Below are 27,789 nucleotides of genomic sequence, written 5' to 3' on the forward strand. Positions count from 1 at the left end.
CCCAGGTATTTGGCAAGGTGAGACAAAGCCGGCTGGAGAGATGTGGCAAGGGGACCCTCAGAAGGTGTTTGAAGTGCATCCGGCTGCCCCAACTTACTTCTTCCCAAGACATAGGGATCAGTTAGACCTGGCGTTAAGTCGCGAAGGCCTAGGTTAGGGCGAGAGCCTCACTGATAGACAAGGTAAGAAGATAAGAAAGAAGGAAAGAGAAATGGCAAAGGATCCAGGCTCCGAAGACGAAGGAAAACAAAGTTCAAATCATACCCAGCTCCGCACTCTAGGCCCCCACCCCCACCCCTCCCCCGAAGCCTGGAGACTTCATCTCCCAGTACGGGGCGGACAGGGCAGCTTTAAGCCTGCGCAGAGGTGGCGGTGAGGCCGCGGCACGCCACGCGGGGGCGCTTGGGGCTTGGTCCTGAGCGGGCCAAGGCCGCGGGTGGCGCAGAGCCCCGCAGGGTGAGTGTGTCTGAGTGGGGTCATCTGAAGCCTCGGCCGCGATTCCTGGCGGGTCACAAGTAGGGCGGCGGAACCCCAACCCCCGCCCCACCCCCAGGATCAAGGTCTCAGTTCCCCGGGCCGCAGCAGCCACGTTGTGCGGTCTGCAGCACAGCAGCCTTCAGAACCCCACATCCCGCTTGTCAGAGGTTCCCCACATCCGGTCCCCGCCCCCAAAGCCATCTTCCCTCCTACACAGTCCCAGCTGCCTTCCCTTAACGGCGGCCAAGGCCTCTTCAGGGGAGGCGCAGGTTGGGGTCCTCAGGTCCAGGACCCCCAGGGCATTTGGGTTGCAAGGGCGTCCAACCTTTTGGCGCCTCAGGGCCACACTGGAAGAAGAGTTGTCTTGGGCCACACATTACATACATTGCAACATGTAATCACAAAATCTCATAATGTTTTAAGTAAATTTACGGTTTTGTGTTGGGCCACATTTATAGCCATCCTGAGGTGCATGCAGCCTGTGGGTCACAGGTCCGACACCCCCGATTAGTGTGTGTGTGTGTGTGTGCGTGCGCACACGCAGAAAACGTCCCCCTTTTTATTGGGACCAGCAGGCAAATCTCAGGCACATGGTTCTGAGAACTTTGAAAGTAAAAACCTCAGCTTCCCCTTTCTTCTGCCCCTCAAACCTCAGGTCTGGCAAACTGGACCTGCATCTCCCTATGGGAAGAGGCCTAGACCACAGGCTGTGGAGGGTGCGGCACAGTTGCAGAGTCCGTGGAGAGAGTAGGTCAGTGGCTGGTGAGCTTGCAAACTGCAGGTGATGGGAGTGGGACGGCTGTGAGTGTAAATTCTGGGGACTTCCTAGCAGCAGCACCAGCATCCGAAGAGCTGGGCTCTGGCCTCCACTCCCAGCACCCAGCCCTGCTTTCCCCGCGACAGTGGGCAGTGCTCTGTGGGACAGCAAAGCTCACACTCCCACCATGTGGGGTCTCTTGCAGGTCTGTAGTCCACTAGGTAAAATCCAAACACTTCTGGAGAAATTTTATTTTAAAACTTGGGGACACAAAGAGGCAGCAGGATGGAGACTGCTACTCTCCTGCCACCGCTCTCAAATCAGAAGCCAGGCTCGGGTTCCTCTGGTTGCTGGTTCCAGGCCCCCTCCAGCTTGTGGCCTCCCCAGAGGTATACCCACCCAGGTCCTCTTAGGCTCTTCCCCCCTTCCCCACTGCCCACTGCCTGTGTTGGAGGAGACACGGAGGTGTCAGGGGTATGCTGTAAGAAAGATGCAGTAGTAGGGAGGATCTGGCCAAACTCCGGAAGGAGGAGGAAGTGAGAACCTGGGAGTTTGGGGGCTGAGAAGAATCTATAGAAAAAAGAGGTGGGGAGTGGGCTGCTGCCTCTGCTTTCTCCATCCGCAAGAAACTGGGGGCCTGCTTTTCCCCTGAGATATCTCCCTCACAGGTCAGGCAGGAGGTGTGGGGGACATCACCTCCGGTGACTAGGCAATGGCTGACTGTCTTCAGGGGTATTTGGGAGAAATAGTCGTGCCCTGGACAGGGCAGCAGCTACCCCTGCAACAGAGGAGGCTTCAGAGTTGCGTGCCTCACTGTGCCGGTCCCTCCATCTCAGCTGGGTGCAGTCTGGCTGTTGGCGTAGGCCTGGTCTGGGAAGGAAGCCCGGCCTCTGCGGGTCTGGGCACACACTGAGGCGTAGAGCTCCGGCTCAGGGCCTGAGGTCTGGGGCTTTGTCTCAGAGTCCAGCACCACCTCTGAGTACTTGATGGGAGTTCCAGGGCTCGGGACCCGGCCCTGAGGAGGCCGCAGCTGCAGGCTGGTATAGCACATCGCCTCCCCTGCAGCCTGGAGATGCAAGGCTGTTAGGAATTCACTGGACCCTTGAGAAAGCACCCCCTTCCTTCCCTCCTGTCTTACTCAAGCACAACTAACTCACCCTGGTGGGACCTCCCGGTGTTGGAGCTTGCTGGTCCGGCCCTGGTTCTTGAGATAGCCATCCTGGGACAGGTAACAGGAATCTGATCACTTCTTCTTCTTCCTCCTGCAGCCCTTCATCCCACCCACCCAGGACCTGACCTCTGCACCCCTCCCCCTGCCATCTTCCTACCTGTCTTCAGATAATGTAAGTTCCCATAGAGGGGAACCTCTTCCACAGGCCCTCCGGAACTGTAACGCAAAGTTTAGGAGGTTAATGGGGGATTCTTGGTAAGGAGAAAACCTCAATTATACCATTTCTGTTTCCCCCCACTCACTGTCCCTCTCTTGGATGGCTCCTGCTCCGGCCACTAGTCCATCGGGACAAGTGTACAGCCAGTGAGATGAGAAGAAGCAGCGTCACAGCCCCTAAGAGGGCCCACAATCCCCAGGCCTCGCAAAAGGAGGGAATTCCTGTGGATGTGAGAGTGGGGGGGGCGGGTTACTGCCCAGCCCCACCCTCCAGATCCCAACAGAGGGGACGTGGGGGCCACATGACCCCTCCCCTGGCCCTTGCCCCTGCCCCGCCCAGCTTACCGTTTGCCAGTGGTAGCGTGGAGTTGTTACATATGCTCATGACTGCTGTCTTGGGAACCAAGTCTGCAGGCACCTTGCCCTGAGCCTAGGTGTAAGCTTGGCTTATGGCCTGACAGCTGCAGCAACCCCCCCTTACTCCCACCCCTCCCTGGGCCTGGCCCCCATAGCTCATCATCCCCAATACTGCTGATGGCAAAGTCGCTGGTTTCCGGGGAGGAAGGGGGAGGGGAAGGATGAGTGAAAGAACAGACACCACCCAGTGCCTGCACCTGCGCCACCCAGCAGCTCCTGAGCTTCCGCACTTCCCCTACCTCCTGCCCCCTCCCCTTCAGCCCTGTACCCCCTTTGGCCAGAAAAGAGAGAGGCAGGCCTGTGCCACTGTGTAGATAGGGGAGCCCATGAAGACTCCGCGTGAGGCAGAAGTGGCATGAGGCAGGACCCACAAAACAAGGAAACCAGGCTTTATCTTAGAGGTACACATACACCACAGGATGCCTGACTTTTCTCTCCCACTCTTGAGTCTCATGAGAGAGAATGTGTTCTCGATAAGCATGCTAGAAAGTGGAAGGAGCTAGGAGGTCTCCTGGTTTGCATCAGCTCACCACCCACTAAGGCAGATCCAAGGTGAATGTGTTAGGATGACCATTACCATTGTTACTATTACTGCTGTAGAGAAAGCTGGATTCCCCCTCCCAGCCCACTTCACCCAAACTCCCCTAAGAACTAACAATCTCAAAAGTTTCAAAACTGAAGAAACCCCTGCCCCTGTCCTACACTGGGAAAGTGAGCCCTGGCTCTGCACTTGTTCACTTCAAGAGTGGAGCACCTGCCCTGCCCAGAGACAGCCCAGTGAGCGAGAGGCTCTTCGTGTGGAAAGAGGGAATTTAAGTTCCAAATTTAACCCTTACACCAGAGGTCAGAGATATGTTTTGTCTGGCCTATGTGATGTTTTTTAGAAATTTAAAATCATTGCAGCGGTGTGCCAAGGATGGAGAAGGTGGGAGAGGTCCCGATCCTCCCACTGCAGGCAATAAAAAGGTATCATCTGTAGAAAGTTTTAAAACAAAACCAACTAAAAATCAGCCTCCTTTTTATTATCACCATGTTCTAGCAATTCTAAAAAAATGTGAGTTATAGCCCTGGCTGGTGTGGTTTAGTGGATTGAGTGCTGGGCTGTGAACCAAAGGGCCACTGGTTTGATTCCCAGTCAGGGCACATGCCTGGGTTGCAGGCTGGGGCTCCAGTAGGGGGCCTTGTGAGAATCAACCAATCAATATATCTCTTGCACATAGATCCTTCTCTCCCTCTCTCCTTTCCCCTCTCTCTAAAAATAAATGAAATCTTGAAAAATATTTTTAAATGTCAGTTATCAAGTACTCCTCTCTGAAAAATCCTTTATAGATCAAGTTCTAAATTGTTGCAGTTACTGATGAGCTTTAATAATATACAAGCTTCAAACTAGAACATTTATATTACTTATCCTTTAAGAAACATAGTAATCTACATGGCAATTGATCTGGAGAACTCCCAGTTAGTTAGACGATTGGCTCCCAACATCAACAGATTCATCTATGTGTGTTTACATCTAGAATTAGCTCTTAACAGTTTGGAGGTTTCAAGTTCCCTTTGTACAATTTCTGTCTCCATCTCCTGTGATAGTACATATTCCTGCATTTAACTCATAGGTTTGTAATAAACAATGATAGCACAATGATTGTAAAGTCAAGGACATTGAACTTGAATTACTTATGTAATTTGTGGAATTTATTGTGAAGTGAAATTTTTATGAATCTTTATCAAACATCCTTTTGGTCCAGGGAATGAATCCCAAACCCAGGCACATGCCCTGACTAAGGATCGAACCAGCAACCTTTTGCTTTGCAGGATGTCACGCAACCAGCTGAACCACACTGGTCAGGGCTTAACCCCCTGAATTTCTGACGCTTCTTGTTAGTTTCTTTTTTGGCCTTATTATTTGTTTCATTTCCTAATTATCACTGAAAATAATTTTATCCTACAGGAGAATTTTTTTAAATGATTCACTCAGCTGTCAAATACGCTAAGTATCCCTTGTCAACATTTAAAAACTGAGAGATTTCCAATTTTTTTAAATTCCAATTTGATTTTTTTTAAAGAAAGAAAGAGAGAGAGAGAGAAAGAGAGAAAGAAAGAAAGAAAGAAAGAAAGAAAGAAAGAAAGAAAGAAAGAAAGAAAGAAAGAAAGAGAAAGAAAGATCAGAATACTTGGCAATAATGGGCCTGAATTTCCTAAAGGCAACATCAGCTGGGGGCCATTTATTATTATATCTGGCCCAAACCACTTATTTCCATTGCCCACACTGACTGGCTTGCAGCCAAGGTTTGAACTACACTGCTCTGCAACCCAGGCTGCCTCTGGGCAGTCAGCTAGGGGCAGCTCCCCTAGGTGCAGGTCTCTCCATAGGGTTCCCCTTTCCTTTCTGGAAAGACAGGAAGATACACTGTATTTCATTCATTCCTTTAACACACCAGTACTTCATTCATTTAATACATGTGTACCAATTGCTTGCTTATGTGCCAAGCTCTGGAGATACAAATGTGAGTGGGAAATGGTTTCTTTCCTCAAAGAGCTCTTGGTCTTAATTAGGAAGACCACCCAGCATATCCCAGACAGTTAGGAAAGACAGTGTGGAACAGAGGGAGAGTACTGGTCTTCCTGGAGAAGTCTCAGAAGGTAAAAAGGGGGAAGGCCTGGGGGTTAGGTGATGTGAGATGGATGATACAGAAACAGAGAAAGGTTGCAGTCTCCACCTTACCTCTTACCTGATTAACAACACAACCTTCCTGAATCTGAGTTTCCTCATTTTAAAACAAAGCTTAATTATATTTACCTGTTGGGTCGTTTTGAAAACATTTATTTCATCCGACAAGGGTTCACTGAGTGCTTGCAGGAACCAGGTGCTGTGCTAGGCTATAGGAATAAAACAGTAATGGAAAAGATATATGGTTTCCACTTCCATGGCATTTATAGTCTAGTGGTAATTAACTAATTGACTTTTTAAAAATTATTTATTGATTTGAGAGAGAGAGAGGAAGGGGGAGAGGGAGAAACATTGATTTGTTGTTCCACTTATACATTCATTGGATGATTCTCATATGTGCCCTGACTGGGGATCAAACATGCAACCTTGGTGTATCAGGATGATGCTCCAACCAACTGAGCACCCAGTCAGGGTACTAATGAACTTATAATGAGTTAAAAATTGATTTTTTTCCAGCTTTATTGAGATATAATTGACATAATGGCGGCTTGAAGAAAGTACAATAGCTATATTAAATGAATCAACAAGAAATTAACGATTCTGAATAAAGGGAACACACGAGCTCAGATCTGAAGGTTGTGTAGACGGTAACTGTGCGAAAAGAGGGCATGAGAGCGGAAATCACTAACCTACAATCAACACCAAGAGAATTAGGACATACATTCAGAACGGTGGTCTCCTACTCCATAAAATACAGCCGCGCTGAGAATGAGCCCCGTGTGGTTGGTGCGTGCAAGGCGCACTGCCTGTGTAACTATTAACAGCTGACGGATGACACTCCCTGCCACACTCCGCTCAGCTACCCCGCTGGAGCGAGAGGGCTTCTTGGCGGGTATAATAGTGAGAAGCAGGGAGGATCTACGTGCGTGCACACGTGGCACTCTCTGCCGGGGGTCCGGGGACTTTCCCCTAGGCGGAAATAAGGAACTTAGTCCTCCGGTTGTAGCCTAGGAAACAGGCCTTCAGCACGGTCTGCGATAAACGCTTCGTAACAGTGCTATTTATAGATCCATCAGAAAACTTATCTTTTGTTTAGGGTGAGAACTTTGGTGGTTTGAGAAATAAAATTTACTTCTTAGAAAATCTCCTAAGATTTCTGGAGGCACTCCAGCTAATATAGAATAAGAAATAAACTAATTTCGGCAAGCTGAGCCAATGGCCATATGCAAATAATATATGGCCCGCCCACACGCTGAGGTGGGCGTATCTTTCTGGGGACCGCGGAGGGGTGGCCAGTGCGCGTGCGCAGGCGCACTGGCGCACTCAGGCGACTCCCGCAGCCTCGGGACTCTTACTCCGTCGCCTGCGATGGCGAGCGCCCTCTCGCTCGGTACTGTGCTGGGGCTGCTACTTGTGTCTGCGCTGCCCGCGGTCCTCGGCGACCGCTCCAGCCCTGACTTCCGGGCATACCCAGGTACCAATGAGGGCTGCTGGAGGGAGGCTGGGACTGCCCACGGGTCCCAGGTCGCAGCTCAATTGACCCTCCTCTGCCCTCCTCCGCAGGGGACCCCTCCCAGATCGGGCCTATGGCCACGGAACCCCGGCGGCGGCCACCGCCCAAGGGCCAACACGAGCGGGCCCAGGCCAGGGCGTTGCCTGTGGGGGCGCTGTACACCGCGGCTGTCGTGGTTTTTGTGCTGTACAAGTGTTTGCAGGTGCGGGAAGACGAGGCGTGTGGATGCCCCGGGTCTCAATTTCCCACGGGGACATTATGGTACCAAGAACAGGGGATGTCTTTCGGTCAGTCTATAAAATGTACAGTAGTTCCTTGCTTTTGCAACAGGATGGGGTTATTTTGAGCTTCCAGCGAGGTAATGGATGTGAAGGGCGCGGGGCAAATTGTAAAGAATGAACATCACATATAGCCCTCCTAACAAGCCAATGAACAGATTGTCACTTGCTGAAGGTCACTAAGAGCTAGTAACTGGTGGAGTTTGGATTTGAACCCAGCCAGTGTCCATAAGTATAAAAGTGGGGTGCCTGTTGAGATTCCGACCTGGCACAAGAGGTTGATTACTGTACACAAGGTACCAAGCAGGCTCATGTTCTTAGGAAGGAGGCCCTGAAATATGAACTGACAGTACATGTTGGTGGATTGAAACTGTTGAAACGGAAAGTGGTACCCAAGGGCTGTATCTTCAGCCCTGGCCCTGTCACTCAATTGCACTAGGAAAGAGGGCTGAACCAATTTGGAGATAATGTAAAACTGGGATAGCTGAGCATGATCCCCAATAGACTTGGCAAGCTAGGATAAAGGACTGAATTTAACGAAATTTAACTAGGAGAGAAATTCTATTCTTGGACCCAAGCATAGTCTGAAAGAAACATAACAGCAGTTTCTTTGGCTAATAAAGTTCATTTGTGTGCTGTGACAACTCATTTCCCAAATAAATGCTGAGAACAAAATATTTTGCTTTATCTTCTTCTGGTCAGAACACTCCTGGAGAATTTTATTCTCTTCAGGGAACTGCTTTAAGAGCACAAACTCAGTAAAGCAACCAGAGAAAACTCAAATGAACACTGACTGAAAAAGATCGGTGATATTAAACCAGAGAAGACGTGGGGAACGGGTGGAGGGGGGGCAGAATGACCATTGTTTTTAATTTTCTGAGGGGCTCTCATGTTGAAGACTTGATTTTGAAAGGCTCTAATCAGCACAATGTAAAGATACATGAAAGACAATTACTGGCTTTGTATATAAACAAACAACCAGAGCTTTATCGAACTGGAGGGAGCTGCTCTTTTCCTGGAGGTGTTACAGTAGACTGACCACGTGTGAGGACGTACTGACAGGTTGCTTCAGGTTCTGGGTGAGGAGCTGGATTAGATGTGATTGTGATTGTCAGGTAAAAATCCAGTAGTTTTCTGTACTTCAGATTATCCTTCTCCTCCTCTTACTGGCTTGGAGACTGAAGTGATGGGGAACCTTGTGGCTGCAGTATGGCTCTTTCCTTCTTCTATAGCAGGGGAAAGATAAGGCTGCTGTCCTCCAAGAGGAGGCAGGCGAGAAGGAATCACTGCAGTCAGGTGGGTGCTGCAGAAGTCTGTGCTTGATGGGGAACTGGAGGGCAGCAGAAGGTAGGCAACCATTGCTCTCCTTTTCTCCCTTACCTCCAGAGCAGCAGCTGGTCCAGTTGATACAACAGCTGGCCCAGACAGAGCAACACCTGAACAATCTGATGGCCCAGCTGGACCCCCTTTTTGAGAGGTAAGGAGAGCAATTTGTGGCAGGTGCGAAGCGGGGACATAGATAAGTAGATTGGACAGCCTCTGAGCGGGCATCTCTGCAGTGTGACTACCCTGGCTGGAGCACAGCAGGAGCTTCTGAATATGAAGTTACACACCATCCATCAGCTGCTACAAAAGAACAAGCCAAACAAGGGTGTGGAGGATCCAGAATCAGGTAACAGGCTCGGGTGAGTGGGGTGGCGGTAGAGACAAAGTCTCTGAAACTGGAACATGCCGGATCTTCCCCTCACAGAGGCCAGCATACCCTTTCCTGAGGACTTCTGTGTGAAGGAGGAAGAAAAGGAGGCTGGTGACAGTCAGGCCTGGGAAGAGCGCCTAAACTGGAGCACAGGGACAAGGAACCTGGCTACTACTAATTGGGGAGTGGAGCAGGGGCTAAGGAGGAGACGCAGCAAGGCTGCAGCAAGGGGCCCCAGTCACAGCCCCCTCTGGGAAGGAGGGGCAGCGGCTGACGGTTCAGTAAAACAAAGTCTTTTCTTGTGATTGGATGCTCCTGTGTGCTTTTTCCATTCCAGCTGGTCACACACACACCCATACTAGGTGCCTCAGGACAACTAGCCCTTCTAGAAAAGCTTCCCTTATTAGGACAAAAAGAGGCTGCCTTCCAGTGTGAGAGCTAAGACAGAGGGAGCTCCAGTCCTTTTCCTTGGATTCATGAGGCCACTGTCATGCCAGCCTTCAGGGCACAGAAATCCCTTTTCTCATATCACATAACTGAGAAAGGCCTTTCCAGAAAAACAGCAACAAAAAAGCTTTACTTCAATCCAGTAGGAAAATAAAACTATAAAAATAGCCACATTTGCAAAGCCGCAACCTTGACAAACGACAGGGCACCAAGCTTATCAGCCCCCAATCTCCTCGTCTGTGCTGGAGGGGCTGGTTTGGCGCAGGTTCAGTTCGGTCAGACTTGGTTTCTTGATTCTTAAGATCTGGTCAAATAACTCGGTTCCAGGCAAACACAAAATGACCGTTCCCAAACCATGAAGGGTTCTGTGTTTAGTTTTGTACTCCTGACCCTGACTTATCCCTGAAGTATCCTGGGTTCTGGAATTTGTAAGATTCTTCTAGTTCTTCTGGCTGCTGTGGAAAGAAAACAGTCAGTTCAGGCATTGGGATGAGCACTCTATTCAGACAAAATCACCCACAGGAGAAGGGGAAAGGGGCGGGGGCAGTGGTGTCCCAGACAGATGGAGGATGTGAGACAGGATCAGAACTGCTCATCTCCAGCTCCTGGACCCCATCACAACACTCTTACCAAGGAAGGACACAGCTTACCTGATGGCCAGAGTCAGGCTGCGGTACCAGTGCACCAGCTCCTCCTGGTCGGTGGACATAAGCAGTAGCTTCTCGTGGGGAAAGGACAGCTAGGAAGAGACTACCTCTCAGTGCATGGCTGAGAAAGATCCAGGCTAAAGCTGAACGCCTTGCTGCTCCCACGCGGGTAATTTAGGACGGAAGTAAGAACTAGGTATGAACCCCCAAACCCAGTTGTCCTCTCTCAATGTGGATGCCTCATTTCCTATGAAAGGGGCCCAGGTCAAAGAGATAAAAGGGTGCGTAGGTGTCTGAGGCCTCTCCTACCTTCCCTGGGACTCCCACCTCTTTACTTACACTGAGCAGTCCGCCACAAGGGCCTCCCGAGTGGCCAAAGACCTTGTGGAGCTGACACTGGGCCATGGGGTAGAGGGCCCGGCAAACGAAGGTGCTGTGCTGCAGCAGGTGCAACGCGGGGCGAGGCTTGGCCATGAGAAGCACGTCAGAGAAGAGGAAGAACATTCGGGGCCGAGGTTTCCCACTGGGAGGCACCACTAACAGCCAGCCCTGGCGCAGGAACCAGCGACCTGAGGGACGGGAGAGCTGTCATTCTGATGTAGCTCCAGGACCATGCTCCACAGGAGTAGAAGGAAAGGGAGGCTGAGAAAACAGGGGTATGTGCCAGAAGTACTGAGGAAGCAGGGTGGGTAAGAAAAGGGGAGACGAGAGGGAAGTACGCAGACTACCTGAGATAAGCCCCTTTGCCTGGCGTCCACTGAGAAGAGCCTGAACACGCCGGAGGTGCTGGTCATTCTTCTGTTTCTGACCAATGGTGTGGACTCTCTGGGAGGTCTCAGTTATCAGCCGAGCAGCCCCTGGAGTGACATCCCCAACCCCATTTCCAGCACCCCTCTGACTCTAGGGCTGGCAGTGGTGAAAGACAGGCTATACCCAAGGGGACCAGGACCCAACTTCTTGACAAGTAGGCAGAAACATGGGGATACCATGTACATGTTGAAGGAGGATAGGACCAGAGCAGACATTGTTGGCGATCGCAGCCAGAAAGGGGTATAAGAAAGGCAGCCTTCTGCCTGAGTTTTGGCAGAGTAAGAACATACGTGTGAGCTGTTGGTGGTCAGGGCTGTTGGGACTTGTGTTCTCAGCCAAAGCAACAACAAGGTTTTCATACCTAGAAGCAGACATCTGGACGTCTATGAGGGGAAGTAGAGCTGTGCAAAATTCCCTTTGCCTGACACACACACAACCCCCTATGTATAGTTGTTTTGCAAAGCCAGGGAAGATCTGCTTCTGGCTATTGTATTCTCTCTTTTAAAACCTGGGCTCATGCCACATGGCCCTTTCCCATCCCACATTGATGAGTCAAGGGCAGACTCCAGGAATTCTAAGCTAGGACAGCCTCTCCTCTCAGCAAACTCTTCCAAACACCCTGTCACTAGCCCTATTACAGGCCCCCTCACTTCAAAGTAGAGTTCTACTACAGTCCCAGCAAAGGGCCTGAGGCTGCAGATTCCAGGTACTCCAGTGGAGTCACACTTGCTACTCTCGCAAAAAGGATTTTGGGAGCAATTTGTCCCAGGAGAGAGGCATTGGGGCAGGGCAGCTGTCCGTCATACAGATTCAGGAAAGAGACGTTGGCTAAATCAGGATGAGTTCACTCACTGCTGGAGCCTCTGCAGAGGCAGGGGGAGCAGGTCCTGGAGCTGAAGGCCCCCAAACTCAGGGCGGCCTTCCTGAAGCCTCACGAACCTCCGGAAACGTTTGCTTTTCTTTAGTTGTTCCTGGAATGAGGGGGAAAGTGTTGGCAGCGGAGAAGCCACGCCTTACATTGTATTCACCTGTGTACACATTCCCAGCCCTCAGTAATCTGTGTGCTCCTAAGAGAACCCCTATCTCCCTACAGAGACTTAGCACAGAACGGGACACCCCAGGGCTCTCTAAATGCAGGATCAGTAGGAATGAAGTTTAGGTCTCCAGATGAACAGCAAATGTACAGGGCAAGAGAGGAGGAGGGGAAGGACTTGAGGTCATCTTCGGGTTACCTGCAGGGTGGTCCGCGACTTCTCTGCATTGGCAGCAAACTGGGTGTACAGCTCCAGGTGTGGACAGAAGCCCTCCAGCCCCTGTCCCCAGTGCCCACCTTCCAGGTAAGGAAGCAGCTCTCTGCGTGGGTGAGGACAATGAAAGAGCTGCGGAAGAACTGCTCAAGCACTACATTTAATTCTTATAACCCTGCCCCAGAGGTAGTGCTGTTATTTCATTTTACAGATGGAGAACGGGGCACGGGGCCAAGACCACAGGTGAGGTCATTAGCAGGCTCGGAATATGAACCTGGGTCTCTCCAAATCCGAAGTCAGGACACTCCCTCATTCCCGCTCCTTAAGTTCCTTCCACTCACTGGCTGGCGCTGTAAATGAGCTCCCAGGGCCCAAACAAGGCCTGGCGCTCTGGTGGTCGCAGGGTGCCCTTGGCTCTCAGAATCCCCACGAAGTACTAGGGAAGGAGAGAACACCGTTATCTAGTCTGCAGGCGGAGGCAAACGCCAAGGCGTAGTAGAAATCTGTAGAAGTCTCCCCAGCCACTAAATGCGGGCGGACAGGGCAAGACCACCCTCTCCGACCCTGGACTCGGGATCACCGACCTCGCAGAGACCCTCCCACACCCTGGGGTCCTCGCCCCATACGACAGAGCGTGCGGGACCCGCACCGTGGCCACCAGCCCCAGCTGTTCCTGGTAGCGCCGCTCGGTCTCCAGCAGCTCCCGGGCGGTGCAGGCGCGTTTCCGCTCCCAACGGGCACGCTGCTCTTGCACCGGGCACCGAGCCCTGAGGACCGGGCTCTCCATGCCTAGCTGACCGGTAGACATTTCCCGACTCGGCCCGCCAGAGATTCAAATGCTAACAGCTCCGGGGCGGGGCAGCGCAGCGTAAAAGAGCGCGCCTCCAGGGGCCGGGAGGCCGAGTGCAGGACGGAGCATGCGCGGCAGCCTGCGAAACCCGGGCGGGTCTGCGCCACCGCCTCGCCCCACCACCGGGGTAGCGCAGTAGGTGCGTGAAGCCCTCCGGGATAGGGCTGGGTGGGGCAAGTGGGTGGCTCTCTTCTGAGTGGCACTAAGTTGAGGCAGCAGCCTGGACTTTGAGTCAGGGGGCGTCAGGGTGCAGACACTGGCAGGGCCTCCGTACCCCCTCTGTAGAAGTGGGAAAGAGGCAATACTTGCAGTACTTAATGGACACAAGGGCCCATGCCAGCCAGGCGCTGGGGTTCAGTCATTCCCAATGCTCCTTTTAAAACTAGGAACCCTCATGGGTCACAGCTCTGAAATGTTTCGCCCTTCTCTCTCCCCCCACCCTGCCCTGCTCAGACAAAAGTTTGCAGGTTTTAAGTTACTCATTTTCTTGTTCCAAAATCTGACAGCCAATTAGCTTCTGGTCAGCAGGTGTCAATAACTAACGGTGGTTCAGAATTGCTTAATTATGGCCAAAGGCAAAAGCATGCAGTTCATCAGTCTGTGCTGTTTAATCAAAGATAATATGCATCAGACTTTCCTTATTTAGTTCTTTTGAAAAATTGGCAGTAGCCCTGGAACGTAAATTGGCAGTACCATTTTGTCAGTGTGTATGAGAAATCTTTAACTGTGTCTACTCTTATGACCTAGCAATTCCAGTTCTAGAAGTGCATCCTAAAGAAACATATATGTGGACAAAAATATACGGACTAGGGTGTGCAGCACGACATTGTAACAACAGAAACCTGGAAACGACCTAAATGTCCAAAGGTAGTACATTGGCTAGGAAAACTGGGGTACAGCCATTTGAAAGAATAACATCAAAGTATAAAAATGATTTTTAAAAACTATCAATATGGCAAAAGGTCCATAGTGTATTGCCAAGGGAAAAAAGCAGACTACACATCTGTGTGCAAACTATGATCCCATTTATGTATAATATACATAACTACAACGATAAAGTAAACATGTAATGGTGGCTTTATCTCTGAGTGATGAGACTGGGGATAATTCATTCGACAAGTACTTATTAAGCACCCAACCAGTGCCAGGTACTGGATCATTGAGGTTAAAGGGGCGAATGGACAGAAAGGGTGATTTTTAAAATTCCTTTATACTTTCCTGCCTTTCTCAAATGTTCTGCTTGAGCACACATGCATTACTTTGTAATTAGAAAAAAATACTATTAAAAAGTAAAGTGTTAGATAGGCTTTAGCCCCCATTCCCATCACTCTAAACTCCTAGGAATCTGGGCCTCATGCCAAGAACCAAGGAACTGTCAGGGATCCGAGGTCCCCTCTAGCTCTCTGACAGTCGAAGAATTCTGAAAAAGAAGAAATGCTGGACTTTTCAGGGAGAAACAACTTGAAGGGCTTGGTGGAGAAATGAGTTTGGGTCAGATTGTACCTTGGACTCAGGTCTCAAGGAAACTGGTGATACAATAGTTGGAAGACTGGCTACAGTCTCAAGAGAATGTGGGACAGCTTGCACTAGGACCTCAAGCAAGGAGGGGGACAGATAACCCCATGGTAATTGGTATCACCCTGAGTCCAGGTGATGAGAACAGAGCACAGCACCTGGGATGCAATGGTGATGGGTGAGTTTGGGTGCATTGCCAGCATGTGAGCGTGCTTTATAGAGCCTACTGTGAGCTCAGATGGGGGATCATCCAATTGTGAAAGGAGGGAAACCTGAAATGACACACCATGGATAATTGGAGACAACTGATTCCCTGGGACCAACTCGCCCACAGAGCAAGCCAGGCACACCCCACAGTCTACCTGGAACATAGTCTCTACTCCCAACTGTACCTCCAAAGTCAAAGGAGGGAGGGGCCAGTGGCAGAGGGTCAGAAGGCAGTCAACAACCCCTCTGTCCTTTAATTACCCTGAACCTCTGCTCTCAACTCACTGAATGCTGGAGAAGCTTTGAACAATTATGTTATCCCACAAAAATTAAATGCCTCTCACATGCCACGTCCTGTGCTAGGCATGGAAATGAAATGGCCTCTGTTGTTGTGGATGCTTGTAATCCAGCATGGCAGACATGGTAATGAGTCACCATAAAGTGAGACAAACATTACAAGGGATGTATGGGCAGGAGTGACCCTACCCCACCTGGAAGTCAGGGAAGGCTTCTCAGAGGAAGTGACAATGTGAACTGATACCTAAAGGATGAGCAAAACCTGGTGGGGCAGGGTTGGCAATGGGGAGAGGTGAAAAAGAGGGACAGCATGACAAAGCTTGGAGATACACTCACACAGTGCATTGGAAGAACTGCAAGAAGTTCAGTAAGACTAGAGCATAGATTGCAAGGGAGAGTGGTGAGAAGGAAACTGGAGAGACAGAGGCCAAGCCATGGAGGAACTTTATATCAGTAAGACTATGTCACAAGTAATAGTAAATTCCAAGTGGCTAAACAATTAGATATTTCATTGGCTTATGCAACTGAAAAGTCCAGATGCAGGAAGGCCCTAGGGTTAGTTTAATCAAGCAACTCAATATTATCCCCAGGGGTGTGGGGATGTTCATCAGACAGGTGGTTATGGATCTGGCATGGAGGAGTCCAACCTGGGGTTACTTGGCTGTCATGAACTTGCAGAAACTATGGAAGTGGATGAAACTGCTACAGAGAATACAAAGAGGGATATGCGCAGAAGGCATTGAGAATCGCCAACACAAAAGCACTTCTTCTCATCCTCTGCATCTACTTCATTTCTAAAATGGATAATGCCTGGCTGGTGTGGCTCAGTGGATTGAGCACCAGCCTATGAACCAAAAGGTCACTGGTTCAATTCCCAGTTGGAGCACATGCCTAGGTTGTGGGCCAGGTCCCCAGTTGGGGGTGTGTGAGAGGCAGCCAATTGATGTTTCTCTCACACATGGATGTTTCTCTACCACCTTTTCTCTCTCCCTCCCCATCTCTGTGAAAATAAATAAAAACAAAATCTTAAAAAAAAATAGCCCCGGCCAGGTGGCACAATTGGTCAGAGCATTGTCCTGATACACCAACACTGCAGGGCACATACAAGAATCAAGCAATGAATGATTGCATCAGTGGGTGGAACAACAAACTGAAGTCTCTCTTTCTCTGTCAATAAATAAAAATGTTTAAAAATAAGTAAAACTAAAAATAATTGAAAATGGCTAAGGTGGCCCCCATAAAGACATGTCTATATCCTAACCCCTACAACCTGGGAATGTGAACTTATTTGGAAAAGAGTCCTCCAAGATGTAATTAAGCTAAAAATCTTGAAGTAAGATCATTCTGGGTTATCCTGGTGAGCCCTAAATCCACTGACATGTTTCTAAATGAGACACCCTGATACGGACTCTGGCCAGCAGTGTCTGCGGTGTTGTGGATGCGACAAACAAATTCACATGGACTGTGGAAGTCCGGTGGAGAAAAGGGACAGTATGGCCACTCTCTGAGTGAGAGAGCACCCCAACCCTTGCCTGGACAGGCATTCATTGCTTTCTGGGAGCATTACATCAAGGAAGGTCCTCATTCATCACTGTCAGGCAGTAATGATTAAACAATAGATAACATTCAAAGAACTATGAGGGCTTCTTCTGAGTCAGGGTCAGTTAGCCAAAGGGCCATAAAACTTTGGGAAACAAACTCATTTCATGCTTGGACCCTTATCAGAAAATTGAGGACATTCTTAGCAAAGCAGGTTTCACAAGATTTTATGCATTCTTCCCTAGGCCTGATTGCCCCCGGTGAACTGCCTGTTCCTGCCTAGGGCTGCACTGCCCTCTGGCATTGTTTCAGGCTTAAGTCAGGCAGGGAAAGTAAGGCAGCCGAGAGGTTAGACTTCCTGCAGACAGAATGAGGACTCAGGCTATGTCAAAGCTGAGGGGTGAAGGTCCATCACCCCCTTTTTCTATAGCCCCCCAAGTCCTTCCCTGAGGGATCCTTTGTGACCATGCCTGTCTTAGATTGTCCCTCCCTTGAAGAATCTTACCCATCATTGGCTAATCAGTCATCCACCTGGGGTCAAGCAGGGTGAAGTAAAAGGGGGCAGAGGTGACAATCCTTCCAGGAAGATAAGCTTTGTCTCTTCAGTGGCTTATGGTCCCAAGGTCTTTTTACTCAGCCTTAGCCATGGGGGGTTACAGCTTCTGACACCAGGCAGGGCAGTTGAAAACAACACCCAGTGGAGACCTGGCTGTTTTGGCTCAGTGGACTGACTGCCAATCTGCAAATCTAAAGGTTACCAGTTTGATTCCCAGTCAGGGCAGGTCCCTGGTTGGGAGCATGTGAGAGGCAACCAATGCATGTCTCTCTCACACAATAATGTTTCTCTCCCTTTCTTTCTCCCTCCCTTCCCAACCCTAACCCTCCATTATAATAAAAGAGAGCAGGAGGGAGGGAGAGAGAGACAGACTCAGTAGAGAGACAGGGGCAAGAGGAAAAGGCCCATGTGAAGTTGGAGGCAGAGACTGGAGTTATGCAGCCAGAAGCCAATTCCTGGAGCCAGCAGAGGCTAGAAGAGGCTCAAAAGCCTTCAGGAGGGGCAGGGCCCTGCCAACACCTTGATTTCAGATTCCTAGACTCCAGAATTGTGAGAGAAAAAATTCTGTTGCTCTAAGCTGCCCAGTCTGTGGTATTTGTCACAGAAGTCCTAGGAAACTAACACAGGTGGGGAGGTGGGCCAGAACTACAGGTCAGCCTCCAGGCCCCAGAAGAACTTTGATCTGCCTGTACTTCCAATCCATGGCTGGGGAGTAGGGGGCTTTTTCTCCTCCTACCCATGAGCAAGTACATTGAATAGCTGCCCACTCTGCAACTCTGGAAAAGAAAGAGACCCTAATGATCAAAGATTTGGCATTAAGATCGTGCCCCAGGTGGCAGTGCCCGTCAGTCAGTCAGTCCTGAGTACACTCTGTCCCCACCTGGAGAGGCTAAGGAACAAGACTCTGGTAGCTCAAACCTGTTTTGGGGTTTGGCCGACTCCCAGCTGCAAAGGTGTGTCAGGGTCAGAGTCCACATTCCCCACCCAGACCAAAGGCGCAGGCATGCGCAGGGACAGAGAGCCCAAGAAAGAGGCAGCACCGCACAGAATGGCATGTGGAAAGTTAGGGAGCTGGAACAAAGAGAGACCTGCACCTGGATACTGATCCAGACTCTGAAATGCTGAGAGGAAGCAGCAGGGCAGGGGGATGGGTGGACATACAGAGGGATACAGCGAAGTGTACAAAGAGATCCTGATAGAGACTTAAAAAGGAAAAAGATGGAAATAGTCAGGATATTTGGAAAGAGGGAAAAGGACATAAAGCTGGGACTGGTGTTGGAGGAAGATGTGCAAACATAAGGACTCCAGGCTCCGGTTATTATGGTGCTCCTGCCTCCCGCACTTCCCATAACCCCTTCTACCTCAACTAGATTACTTGTTAACACATTCCATCTTGTCCAGGTCCATCCAATTTAGATATTACTGTGGGCCTTCCATGTGCCAGGGTCCCACCAACGAGCTGACAACGCAGTGGACCAAGTCAATGAGCTGGCCACCCAGGGCGCACACTGAGTCAGATTGCCATGGACAGATGGCTCTTAATTTGGCTTCAGAAATGGCAACCTAGATGGTTAGGCTAATGACCTTCTAAATGACTGTTTTGAGGACAGCTGTTGTTCAGCCATATAAATTTTGGTATATAGTATAGTAGTCACTAACAAGGAAGGTATTTTGGGGTACAATAAAAATGTGATGTCAGGCTCCCAGAACATGGTCCAACATGCACAGGTCATTGACAAAGTTCCCTGAGAGCAAGAAAGTTAGCTTAGTCAATTTGGTTTTTCTCAAGTCCAGGCAAGGTGATCTGCAGAGAGAAAATGTTTAGTAATGGCTGTTGAATAAAATAATGACTCAATCAATCAAATCCTGGACCCTGTCCTTATGGAGCTCAAGGCTATGGGAACAGATAAAATATCATAAATCATCCTAATATGGATTAGATGGTAGGCAAGGTTACTAGTAAGGGCAGGCAAAGCACTGTGGTGGCTGAGACGCCAGCCATCTCTTCCTATGGTGCAGAGTTAGTCAAGAAAGACTTCCTGGATGAAGTGGCATTTGAGCTGAGTCTTGAATAATAGAGAGGATTTAGACAGGGAAGGTAGTAAAACTATTTAACATGGTCGTGGGCACACAAAGCACTGATCCATCAGAGTGAAAGCTAGCTGAGGCATTCAAGTTGTGTTCTGGGGCCCCTGCTGTGCCTCTTTACCTCTCTGGGTAAGAGGTCAGAAGGAGGTAGGGAGAGTCCTCAGGGAGGAGCTGGGGGAGCAGGACCACTCTGGAGCGAGGGGCTAGTTACCAACAGAATTAAAAATATTTCAATATACAAAGTCTGTATGGAAAAAGTTCAACCATTGTTAATATAATGAGAACTGTTTGCATGGCATCTATGTAACCTGGCAGCCAAGGAGAGTGGACTGGAATGTGCATGTGTGAACAGTGCCGACTTCACTGTACTGGTCAGTGGGGGTGGTACTGTGTGGCTACTGCATTCAAAACGACTGAGTAAGTACAGCAACAAATCTGCATCAAATTTTGCATTAAGCTTGAACATTGCTCCGCAGAAACTATTTGGATGATTCAGAAGGCCATAGCTATGGGCAACTGGTGATTGAGAGCTTCATCACGACGTGCCCACTCACGCATCACATCTTGTTCAGAGTTTTTGGCAAAACATCAAATCACCCAGGTGACTCAGCCCCACTACAGCCCAGGTTTGGCGCCCTGTGACTTCAGTCTTCTTCCAAAACGAAAATCACCTTTGAAAGGGAAGAGATTTCGGAATGTTAATGAGAATTAGGAAAATATGCCAGGGAGCTGATGGCAATTGGGAGAATTATGTGAGGTCCCAGGGTGTCTATTTTGAAGGCGACTGAGGTGTCATTGTCCTATATACAATGTTTCTTGTATCTTTTCCAATAAATGTTTCAACTTTTCATAGTACATGGCTGGATACTTTCTGGGTAGGCCTCGTACATATTTAAAATGTTTTATTTATTGATCTTTAGAGAGGGAGGGGGCAGGGAGAGAGAGAAAGAGAGAAAGATATATTTACTTCATAACAGTTATGCATTCAATGGTTGATTCTTTTATGTGCTCTGATCAGGGATCAAACCTGCAACCTTGGCATATGGGGACAACGCTCTAACCAACTGAGCTATCCAATCAGGGTGAAATATATCCATATATTTAATGAACACATACAACCATACAGATGTGTACCTACTGAATGTTAGTTCCGGACACCAGCCTCCTGAGATGGCCTTACTCTGTCCTGGTTTGTCAAAGCCACAGGGGCCTTACTTACTACAATGTGTGGTGTTCTCCAGTCCAGTGCTGTATCCCAAGGGCCTAGAACCACACCTGGAGGACTGGAGGAGGTTCAATAAATGTTCATTAAGTGAATAGGCAGAGACTGGGAACCCCAAGCCTATACTTGGGGCCCCCTCACTCATCTCCTAGCACCCGCTCTCCCCCCGTCCAATCCATGCTCCACGCCAGCCCTCAGGATGAACTAATATGGGAACTGGATTCTGTCATTCTCCTGCTCAAAATATTTGATGCCTCCCCTTTGCCCAGAGTACCATTCTCCCCATTGTTTTTACCAAGTTGAACTGCTACTTTTCACAGCCCTGGCCAAATTCACCTACATCTGTATTACTCTCTGAGGCAGAATTCATCTGTCTCTCTGAAATCTTATGGCAGTGTTGGCCCTTGCTCCCTAGACCGCGAGCTCCCCAGGGCAGCAGCTGTACCTCTAGCCTGGTGCCTGGTGTATGGTAGATGCCAAATAGATATTTGTGGCCTATTAGAGTGAACGCATTCCCAGAAGTGAGAACTAGATGAAGATGGGCAGAGGTTTGGGGGAAAGGAATGGCTTAATCTGGTTGGAGCACGAGGGGCAGTAGGAAGAGATAAGATGGGAAGGTCTCTTGGACAAGGTTTTGAAGGGACGTGGAAGCCAACTAGAGGGAGAAGGTGGGCAGCTGAAAGACGCTCTGGTGGGCAGTGGGGAGTCAGCGAAGGTTTTTGAGCAGACGTGTAATATGATGAAAAGTTAATTTACTTTGAACCCATCAGAGCCCCTCACATACATATACTCAGTTTTCTATTCATACTCGAATTCACCTCCCACCTACCCACCCACCCCTCTCCCCAAGCTCCTGCAGCAGCTTGCCCTACCTACCCCTGACTGGGCACGGGGTGCAACACATGGGCTGCCTGCTCCCCTCTCGGCCAGAGGACACGGGGCCTCAGCTCCCCATCTTTCCCCTTCCCTGCCTGGGGCTGGGAAGCAGGCCAGGGTTAGCTGAGACTGGCTGGCAGGCAGCCGGCGGGTGCCAGGGAAAACCTGTGCAGTGCCAGGTGGTGCTTTGGGTTCCAGGCTGAGCCCATGACCCCGATAACCTTGTGCCTGCACACAAACCGGCCCCCACGCCACCCTGGTATCAGGGAGGTGGCAAAGGGCCAGAGAGACCCGAGGGACTTTGGCTCCATCTCTACAAAAAAGCACTTTGTGAGTCAGCCTGTTCCCCTCCAGGTTCGCTCCTCCCCCACCCAGCTCCTGTTTCCGATGCACGTACAGCCCGTACACACCGTGTCCGGGACACTGTACAGTCAGCCACATGGCTCTCCTGTGCCCCAGCCCCTGGCTACCCCTGTTGATCTCAGCCCCTGCTCCAGGCCCCAGTGTGCAGCTGCTGCTGTTACTGCTGCTCTTGGTGCCTGCCCATCCCCAGGGCCTATCCCGGATGCAGGGGACTCCCTCCGTGGGAGGAGATTCATCTGCAGAAGAGGATCCACTGGGCGAGGAGGACCTGCCCAGTGAGGAGGATCCCACCGCAGAGGAGGACTCACCTGGAATGAAGACTGAAATGGAGGAGGAGGAGGACTCTCTGAAGATAGAGGATCTACCCACTCCTGAGGCTCCCGGTGACACTCACATGCCCCAGAGCAATGCTGAACGGAACCACAAAGGTAAGTGGTCAGCAGCTCCAGGAGGTTTATGTCTCCTTTCACTAAATCCCCAGCCCAGGCAGGGATTATCTGGGGAGGGAAAGGAGACGGAACTCTGACAGCAGCCTTTCCCACCCCCTAGGGGCTTTCGTGCTACTAGATCCTTCCCCTCCTTTGGAGCTGGAAGGGGATGGATGGGGACACAACAATGGGGCACGATGGAGAGAGATGAGTCGGAAGAGGTGGGAAGAGGCGGGAAAGAAAGAGGAAGGTTGGAGAGGAGAAAGAGATCAGGAATGGGGAGCACAAACACGGGTAGAAGGAAGAGTGTGACGGACGAGAAGAGGAAAGATGGGGCACCAGAGGGAGAGCAGGAAGGGCTCACCTGCTCAGCTGAGGAGGAGTTCACCTCTTCTTCAGTTTACAGGTGAAAAAAACAGACCCAGGAAGGAGGAAACAGCCAGTAGGGGGGCCCTGGTGTCCTGACTTCCAAACCAGGAACTCTGGGGAAGGAGTTTGGAAACCAGAAAGGGAAGAGGGATGAGTGGAGAGGAGGGACAGGCAAGGGAGAAAGGAAAGATGCTTTACTGATTGGGCCGGGAGCTGAGGCTGCCACCTGTTTTACTAACACAGTGGTTGCCAACTGCTGTCTCCACGGTCAGTGGGGTCTCCGTGTGGCCCACCACGCTGTGGTGGTGTGTTTGGCTGCATTCTGTTGTGCGGTACGCCTGGCCAGCATCAGGTGTTTCTGCTATCCGTGATGCCCCGTGAGACATCCGAGTTTGTGAAGCCCTGACAGTGAGGGGAGCGCCCACCTCGTTCTGACCACCGGGGAGGGCCTGGGCTCAAAGACCAGATCCTAATCCTTCTCATTTGTGCAGGCGATGGCCACAGTCATTGGCGCTATGGAGGTGAGACAACCATCCAGTCTGGGCACCCAGCTCTGCTCCTCTGTCCCCAGCCATCCCTGAACCCTAGGCATCCCCACTCCCCTCCGCCCCCCCCCGCCCCCCCCCATCCACGTCTGCCAGTCCCCCAACATGGCTGGCTTCGTATCTCTGTGTGCACTTTCCTGGTTTTATTTCCTGCCCAGTGCCCTCAGACTCCACCTCTTCACCTTTTCTATCCTGCATCCCTTAAAGTTCTGGATCTGATCACCTTCCTGTCCGCGCTGTCACACCACAGGCGGCCCGCCCTGGCCCCAGGTGTCCCCAGCCTGCGCAGACCGCTTCCAGTCCCCGGTGGATATCCGCCCCGAGCTCACCGCATTTTGCCCGGCCCTGCGACCCCTAGAACTCCTTGGCTTTGAGCTCCCGCCACTTCCAAACCTGAGCCTCCGCAACAATGGCCACACGGGTGAGGCGGTCTCAGGGCACAGCAACAGGGAAGGGGCGGATGCTATCTGGAAAGCCGAAAGGACCTTGGGAAGCGGGACTGTCCCGGAGATGCTTGGGGGTAGTTTGGCTCCAGGGGCGGGGCAGGGCGGGATCCACCTCCCTGGCTCACCCCACTCCGCGCCGCCACCCCCCCTTCAGTGCAGTTGACTCTGCCTCCCGGGCTGGTGACGGCCCTGGGTCCCGGGCGGGAGTACCGGGCCATGCAGTTGCATCTGCACTGGGGGTCTGCGGGTCGGCCAGGCTCGGAACACACGGTTGGCGGCCACCGTTTCCCTGGCGAGGTGAGTGCGCAGCTGTCCACAGGGGGGCCAAGGGGGCTCAGGAGGAGGGGATCTTGCTCATTCCTACTCACCTGTTCTCTCCAGATCCACGTGGTTCACCTCAGCACTGCATTTGCCGAAGTTGACGAGGCCTTGAGGCGCCCAGGAGGCCTGGCGGTGTTGGCTGCCTTCCTGGAGGTACCAGCCCTGGATATCCCCCACCGCCCCTGGGCTCAGTGTCTCTTGCCCCCAGAGACCTGTCCCAGCACACTCACCCTGGCACCTGCTCGTCCTCATTCACTCATTAGTTAATTCATTCAACACCCCCTGTGAGGGCAGCACTGGGCCTCAAAGGGGATTCAGAAACCGTGGCTGCTGGTCTCTGAGGAGCCCACAGCCTGTGAAGGAGGCTGATAGGGTAGACATACAGACAGAGGAGAAGAGGTGGTCAGGGAGGTCTTCTCAGAGGAGGTGAAACCTGAAGACGTCACCAGTGGGGAAGAAAAGAGAGATGGTATGCGCGAAGACGCAGAGCTCGGCCCACTCAGGGAGGGAGTGACGGGTGTGATAAAGGGGCTATGAGGAAGAGAAATTTCTCGCATGCCCCTGTAACAATAACATCCCCTTTGTGAGATGGAATAAAGTCTAGAGAAACACTTAGAGTCCTCTTCGGACCTGTAATGATCAAGGCTACACACGCTGATCAAAGGACGCCAGTAAATGGAGGAATGACGGGACACCTGCTGGGCTCGCTCTTGACCTGACTCCGTAATGCCAGCCTCAAAGCACAAAGTTCAGAGAAGTGCCTCGGAAATAACATGTCCTTGCTCCCAAAGGCAAACACACGGATTATTAAGGTGGATGCAGAGGTAACATGAATACAACAGTCATTACGGCTTTCTGGAGCGGGGCCCAGGCCGTGAGGGCCTTGTACCCCAGCGGCCCGCCTTCCGCCTCCTCCAACTGGCCATTGAATACGAGCCCGTGAACTTGTTAGGTTAGTTCACAGAGTAAGAGTAAATGGACTTTGAATAATAATACATACGATTTTGTGTTCCCCCAGCATTGTCAGAGCTGAGGAGTGAGAGGGGACTGTGGGAACCCCACCTCACCTTCTGGCCTCTAGATGTAGCCCTAGATACACATGTCACCTGTCATCTCCTAGGAAGGCCCCGAGGAAAACAGCGCCTATGAGCAGTTACTGTCACATCTGGAAGAAATTGCGGAGGAAGGTATGAAGGTGCGGTCTCTCCCACGCAGGGAGACGGTTGATGTGTGACCCGGGCGGCTCTGATCTTGATAATAACTAGGAAGCTGAACAGAAGGCAAACTTCTGCCCACAGGTTGTGTGGTTTAAAACCAAAAACTAAACAAAAAATATGAGACAAAAACCAAATAAGACCAAAAGAAATAGTGTTTGGAACTTAGGGGTTGAGTCTAGAGAGCTAAAGTTTTTCTGAGGACTGTCTATTCTTCGTAAGCGTCAAATGTTTTAAATTTGTAAATATTTATTTTTGAAATCTTTTCCTTCGCAGTCACTCTGGGTCATTTTAAATCTCACCTACTGGACCTTTTGTTATTTATTTATTTGTAGAGAGAGAGGAAGGGAAAGAGAAAGAGAGGGAGAGAAACATCAATGTGTGGTTGCCTCTCATGCGCCTCCCACTGGGGACCTGGCCTGCAACCCAGGCATGTGCCCTGACTGGGAATCAACCTGGTGGCCCTTTGGTTCACAGGCTGGCACTCAATCTACTGAGCCACACCAGCCAGGGCTCAGCTCATTTTCTTTTTTTATTTACTCTGAACTTATATCTGTGATCCGGCATGTTATCATACTGTGCAAACTAAAACTGAAGACTCAGAGGGAGGAGCTAAGGACCAATTCTCTCACTCTATGAGGCTCCAAAGCCTTTCACTTTCTTCTATGTTGCCTTGTGGGAAGTTGTGGGAAACGATGCATTTAGTGAAGAGGTGGTCTCAGGGAAGTGAGTCCGTTTGGCTTCTGGGATATGAAACTGTATCCCTGCACACCAAAGCTTGGGAGGGGAGATACCTAGAGGAGATTCTAGCATGGGTCCTTTCTGCAGACTCAGAGACTTGGGTCCCAGGACTGGATGTGTCCGCACTGCTGCCCTCTGACCTCAGCCGCTACTTCCGATATGAGGGGTCTCTGACCACACCCCCCTGTGCCCAAGGGGTCATCTGGACTGTGTTCAACCAGACAGTGAGGCTGAGTGCTAAGCAGGTGGGACTGGAACATGTGGGGAGGTGGTGGTTACGGGGAAAGGGGCATAGAATGAGGTGAGCCCTCCTTCCACTGTCTAATGACCTCCCTAGCTCCACACCCTCTCTGGCTCCCTGTGGGGACCTGAGGACTCTCGGCTGCAGCTCAACTTCCGAGCCACGCAGCCGTTAAATGGGCGGATTATTGAGGCCTCCTTCCCGGCCGAAGCGCAGCAGACTGTCGAGCCAGGTGCAGGTTCGTCTGGTGTCCTGTATTCCCATGTCCCCCAGCCACAAGTCCCTCATCTTCCCACGTGTCCTCGTTTTTGTCACTGGTAATCACAGCCCCGGCTCCAATGTCTTCTTTTCTTTGCAGTCCACCTGAATTCCTGCCTGGCTGCTGGTGAGTCTGTGTCCCTTCCCTGGCTCCTGATGGTGGGGACAACGCTGGGCACAGCTCAGTCCCGGGGGCTAGGCAGGACCACGTCTACTGCCTCTCCTTTTCTGCAGAACAGACCTCCAGCCCCATGAGGATGGAGTCTGATCAAGGAGGAGTGTTGCCTTATTGTCCCCAGGGCAAGAGTTGGTCAGAATGAACCTCCAGAAATCTCCTAGTATCCTCCTTCCCAAACAACCTCTTTTACTTCATTTTTCGGGGGGAAAAAGGTGGCTGTCTTACCCTTTCTTGGGTATCCATCTCTACCCCTCTGCTGGTGTCTGCTAGATATGCCAGAGAACCCGGGGCCATGGGGAGATACACAGGGTAGGAGCCCTCCTGCCCCGTCTCCACTCCCTGAGGCAGCCCCTCCTCATCCTACAGGTGACATCCTGGCCCTGGTGTTCGGCATTCTCTTTGCCATCACCAGTGTCGCCTTCCTTGTGCAAATGAGAAGGTGGCAAAGGTATGTATTGTACCAACCCCTCCCTCAGGCACAGCCCCCACTTCCTGCGTGGAGTCCAGAGCAGCTTCATGCCAGTCACACGCAGATGGGCTCACCCTGGGCCCGTGTTCTGATGAGGCTCCCTTGTCATGCAGACATCCAAGGGGCACCAAAGGGCCTGTCAGCTACCACCCAGCCGAGGCCGCTGAGACTGGTGCCTAGAGGCCTGGAACTTGGAGCACGTGCAGCAAGGAGCCAGCCAGAGGAATCTGGAGGGCAGGGTGCTGGAGACTTTGTTCTAGCCTGCTCATTACACCACACCCCTTTTAATCACCAAATATATTTTTTCTAAATAAATGTTTCTAATAAAATATGTGGAAGGTACCTTTGTTCCCCAAGTCAGGGTGGTGTATTTATTTCCCACTGATGCTGTAACAACTTATCACAAACTTAAGAATAATGCAAATTTATTCTCTTAGATTTCTGGAGGTCAGAAGTCTAAAATGAATCATATGGGCTGAAGTTGAGGTGTCATCAGGGGCCAGCTCCTTCTGGACACTGAGGGGAGAATTTTCCTTGCCTTTTCCAGCTTCTAGAAGCCAAGCCTCCCTCGGTTTGCAGCCCCTGCCTCCCATCACTCCAACCTCTCACGTCCATTGTCACACCTCCTGCAACTGCTTTTGACATGTTTGCCCCTCTGAGAAAGACCCCTGTGGTTACACTGGCCAATACAGATAACCTAGGGTCATCTCCCCAGTTCAAAA

The 27,789-nt window shown here is 50.9% G+C and overlaps 4 protein-coding genes across 8 annotated transcripts; 2 read left to right on the top strand and 2 right to left on the bottom strand.

Moving 5' to 3' along the window:
- Nucleotides 1-1,470: 1,470 nt before the first annotated feature.
- SIT1 (signaling threshold regulating transmembrane adaptor 1) lies at nt 1,471-3,269 on the bottom strand. Its single transcript, XM_045840727.1, has 5 exons — nt 2,967-3,269; nt 2,708-2,843; nt 2,563-2,621; nt 2,392-2,453; nt 1,471-2,300 (listed from the first exon to the last, which is right to left on the bottom strand). Exons 1-5 carry the CDS (start codon nt 3,004-3,006, stop codon nt 2,067-2,069), a joined length of 531 nt encoding a protein of 176 aa, XP_045696683.1. The 5' UTR covers nt 3,007-3,269; the 3' UTR covers nt 1,471-2,066.
- Nucleotides 3,270-6,998: 3,729 nt separating this feature from the next.
- On the top strand, nt 6,999-9,503 carry CCDC107 (coiled-coil domain containing 107). Of its 4 annotated transcripts, none has more exons than XM_045840407.1 (6): nt 7,002-7,180; nt 7,270-7,421; nt 8,733-8,793; nt 8,884-8,974; nt 9,057-9,169; nt 9,248-9,503. In XM_045840407.1, exons 1-6 carry the CDS (start codon nt 7,075-7,077, stop codon nt 9,496-9,498), a joined length of 774 nt encoding a protein of 257 aa, XP_045696363.1. In that variant the 5' UTR covers nt 7,002-7,074; the 3' UTR covers nt 9,499-9,503. The 4 variants fall into 4 exon arrangements, with proteins under 4 accessions (XP_045696360.1, XP_045696364.1, XP_045696363.1 ...); XM_045840405.1 differs by having other exon boundaries at nt 7,005-7,180; nt 8,730-8,793; XM_045840404.1 differs by lacking the exon at nt 8,733-8,793 and having other exon boundaries at nt 6,999-7,180; nt 7,270-7,506.
- Nucleotides 9,504-9,741: 238 nt separating this feature from the next.
- ARHGEF39 (Rho guanine nucleotide exchange factor 39) lies at nt 9,742-13,176 on the bottom strand. Of its 2 annotated transcripts, none has more exons than XM_045840403.1 (9): nt 12,994-13,176; nt 12,686-12,780; nt 12,330-12,450; nt 11,950-12,068; nt 11,388-11,458; nt 11,016-11,144; nt 10,627-10,856; nt 10,291-10,379; nt 9,742-10,092 (listed from the first exon to the last, which is right to left on the bottom strand). In XM_045840403.1, the coding sequence occupies exons 1-9, from the start codon at nt 13,150-13,152 to the stop codon at nt 10,080-10,082; spliced, it is 1,026 nt and encodes a 341-aa protein (XP_045696359.1). In that variant the 5' UTR covers nt 13,153-13,176; the 3' UTR covers nt 9,742-10,079. The 2 variants fall into 2 exon arrangements, with proteins under 2 accessions (XP_045696359.1, XP_045696358.1); XM_045840402.1 differs by having other exon boundaries at nt 9,742-10,095.
- Nucleotides 13,177-21,893: 8,717 nt separating this feature from the next.
- Nucleotides 21,894-27,396, top strand: CA9 (carbonic anhydrase 9). The gene is made up of 11 exons (XM_045840552.1): nt 21,894-22,285; nt 23,146-23,175; nt 23,450-23,620; nt 23,800-23,942; nt 24,027-24,119; nt 25,087-25,153; nt 26,009-26,166; nt 26,259-26,400; nt 26,521-26,547; nt 26,965-27,046; nt 27,181-27,396. Exons 1-11 carry the CDS (start codon nt 21,934-21,936, stop codon nt 27,245-27,247), a joined length of 1,332 nt encoding a protein of 443 aa, XP_045696508.1. The 5' UTR covers nt 21,894-21,933; the 3' UTR covers nt 27,248-27,396.
- Nucleotides 27,397-27,789: the final 393 nt, after the last annotated feature.

The sequence above is a fragment of the Phyllostomus hastatus genome, unplaced genomic scaffold, assembly GCF_019186645.2.
Source record: "Phyllostomus hastatus isolate PE091 unplaced genomic scaffold, TTU_PhHast_1.1 phas_contig_34, whole genome shotgun sequence".
Taxonomy (NCBI): Eukaryota; Metazoa; Chordata; class Mammalia; order Chiroptera; family Phyllostomidae; genus Phyllostomus; species Phyllostomus hastatus.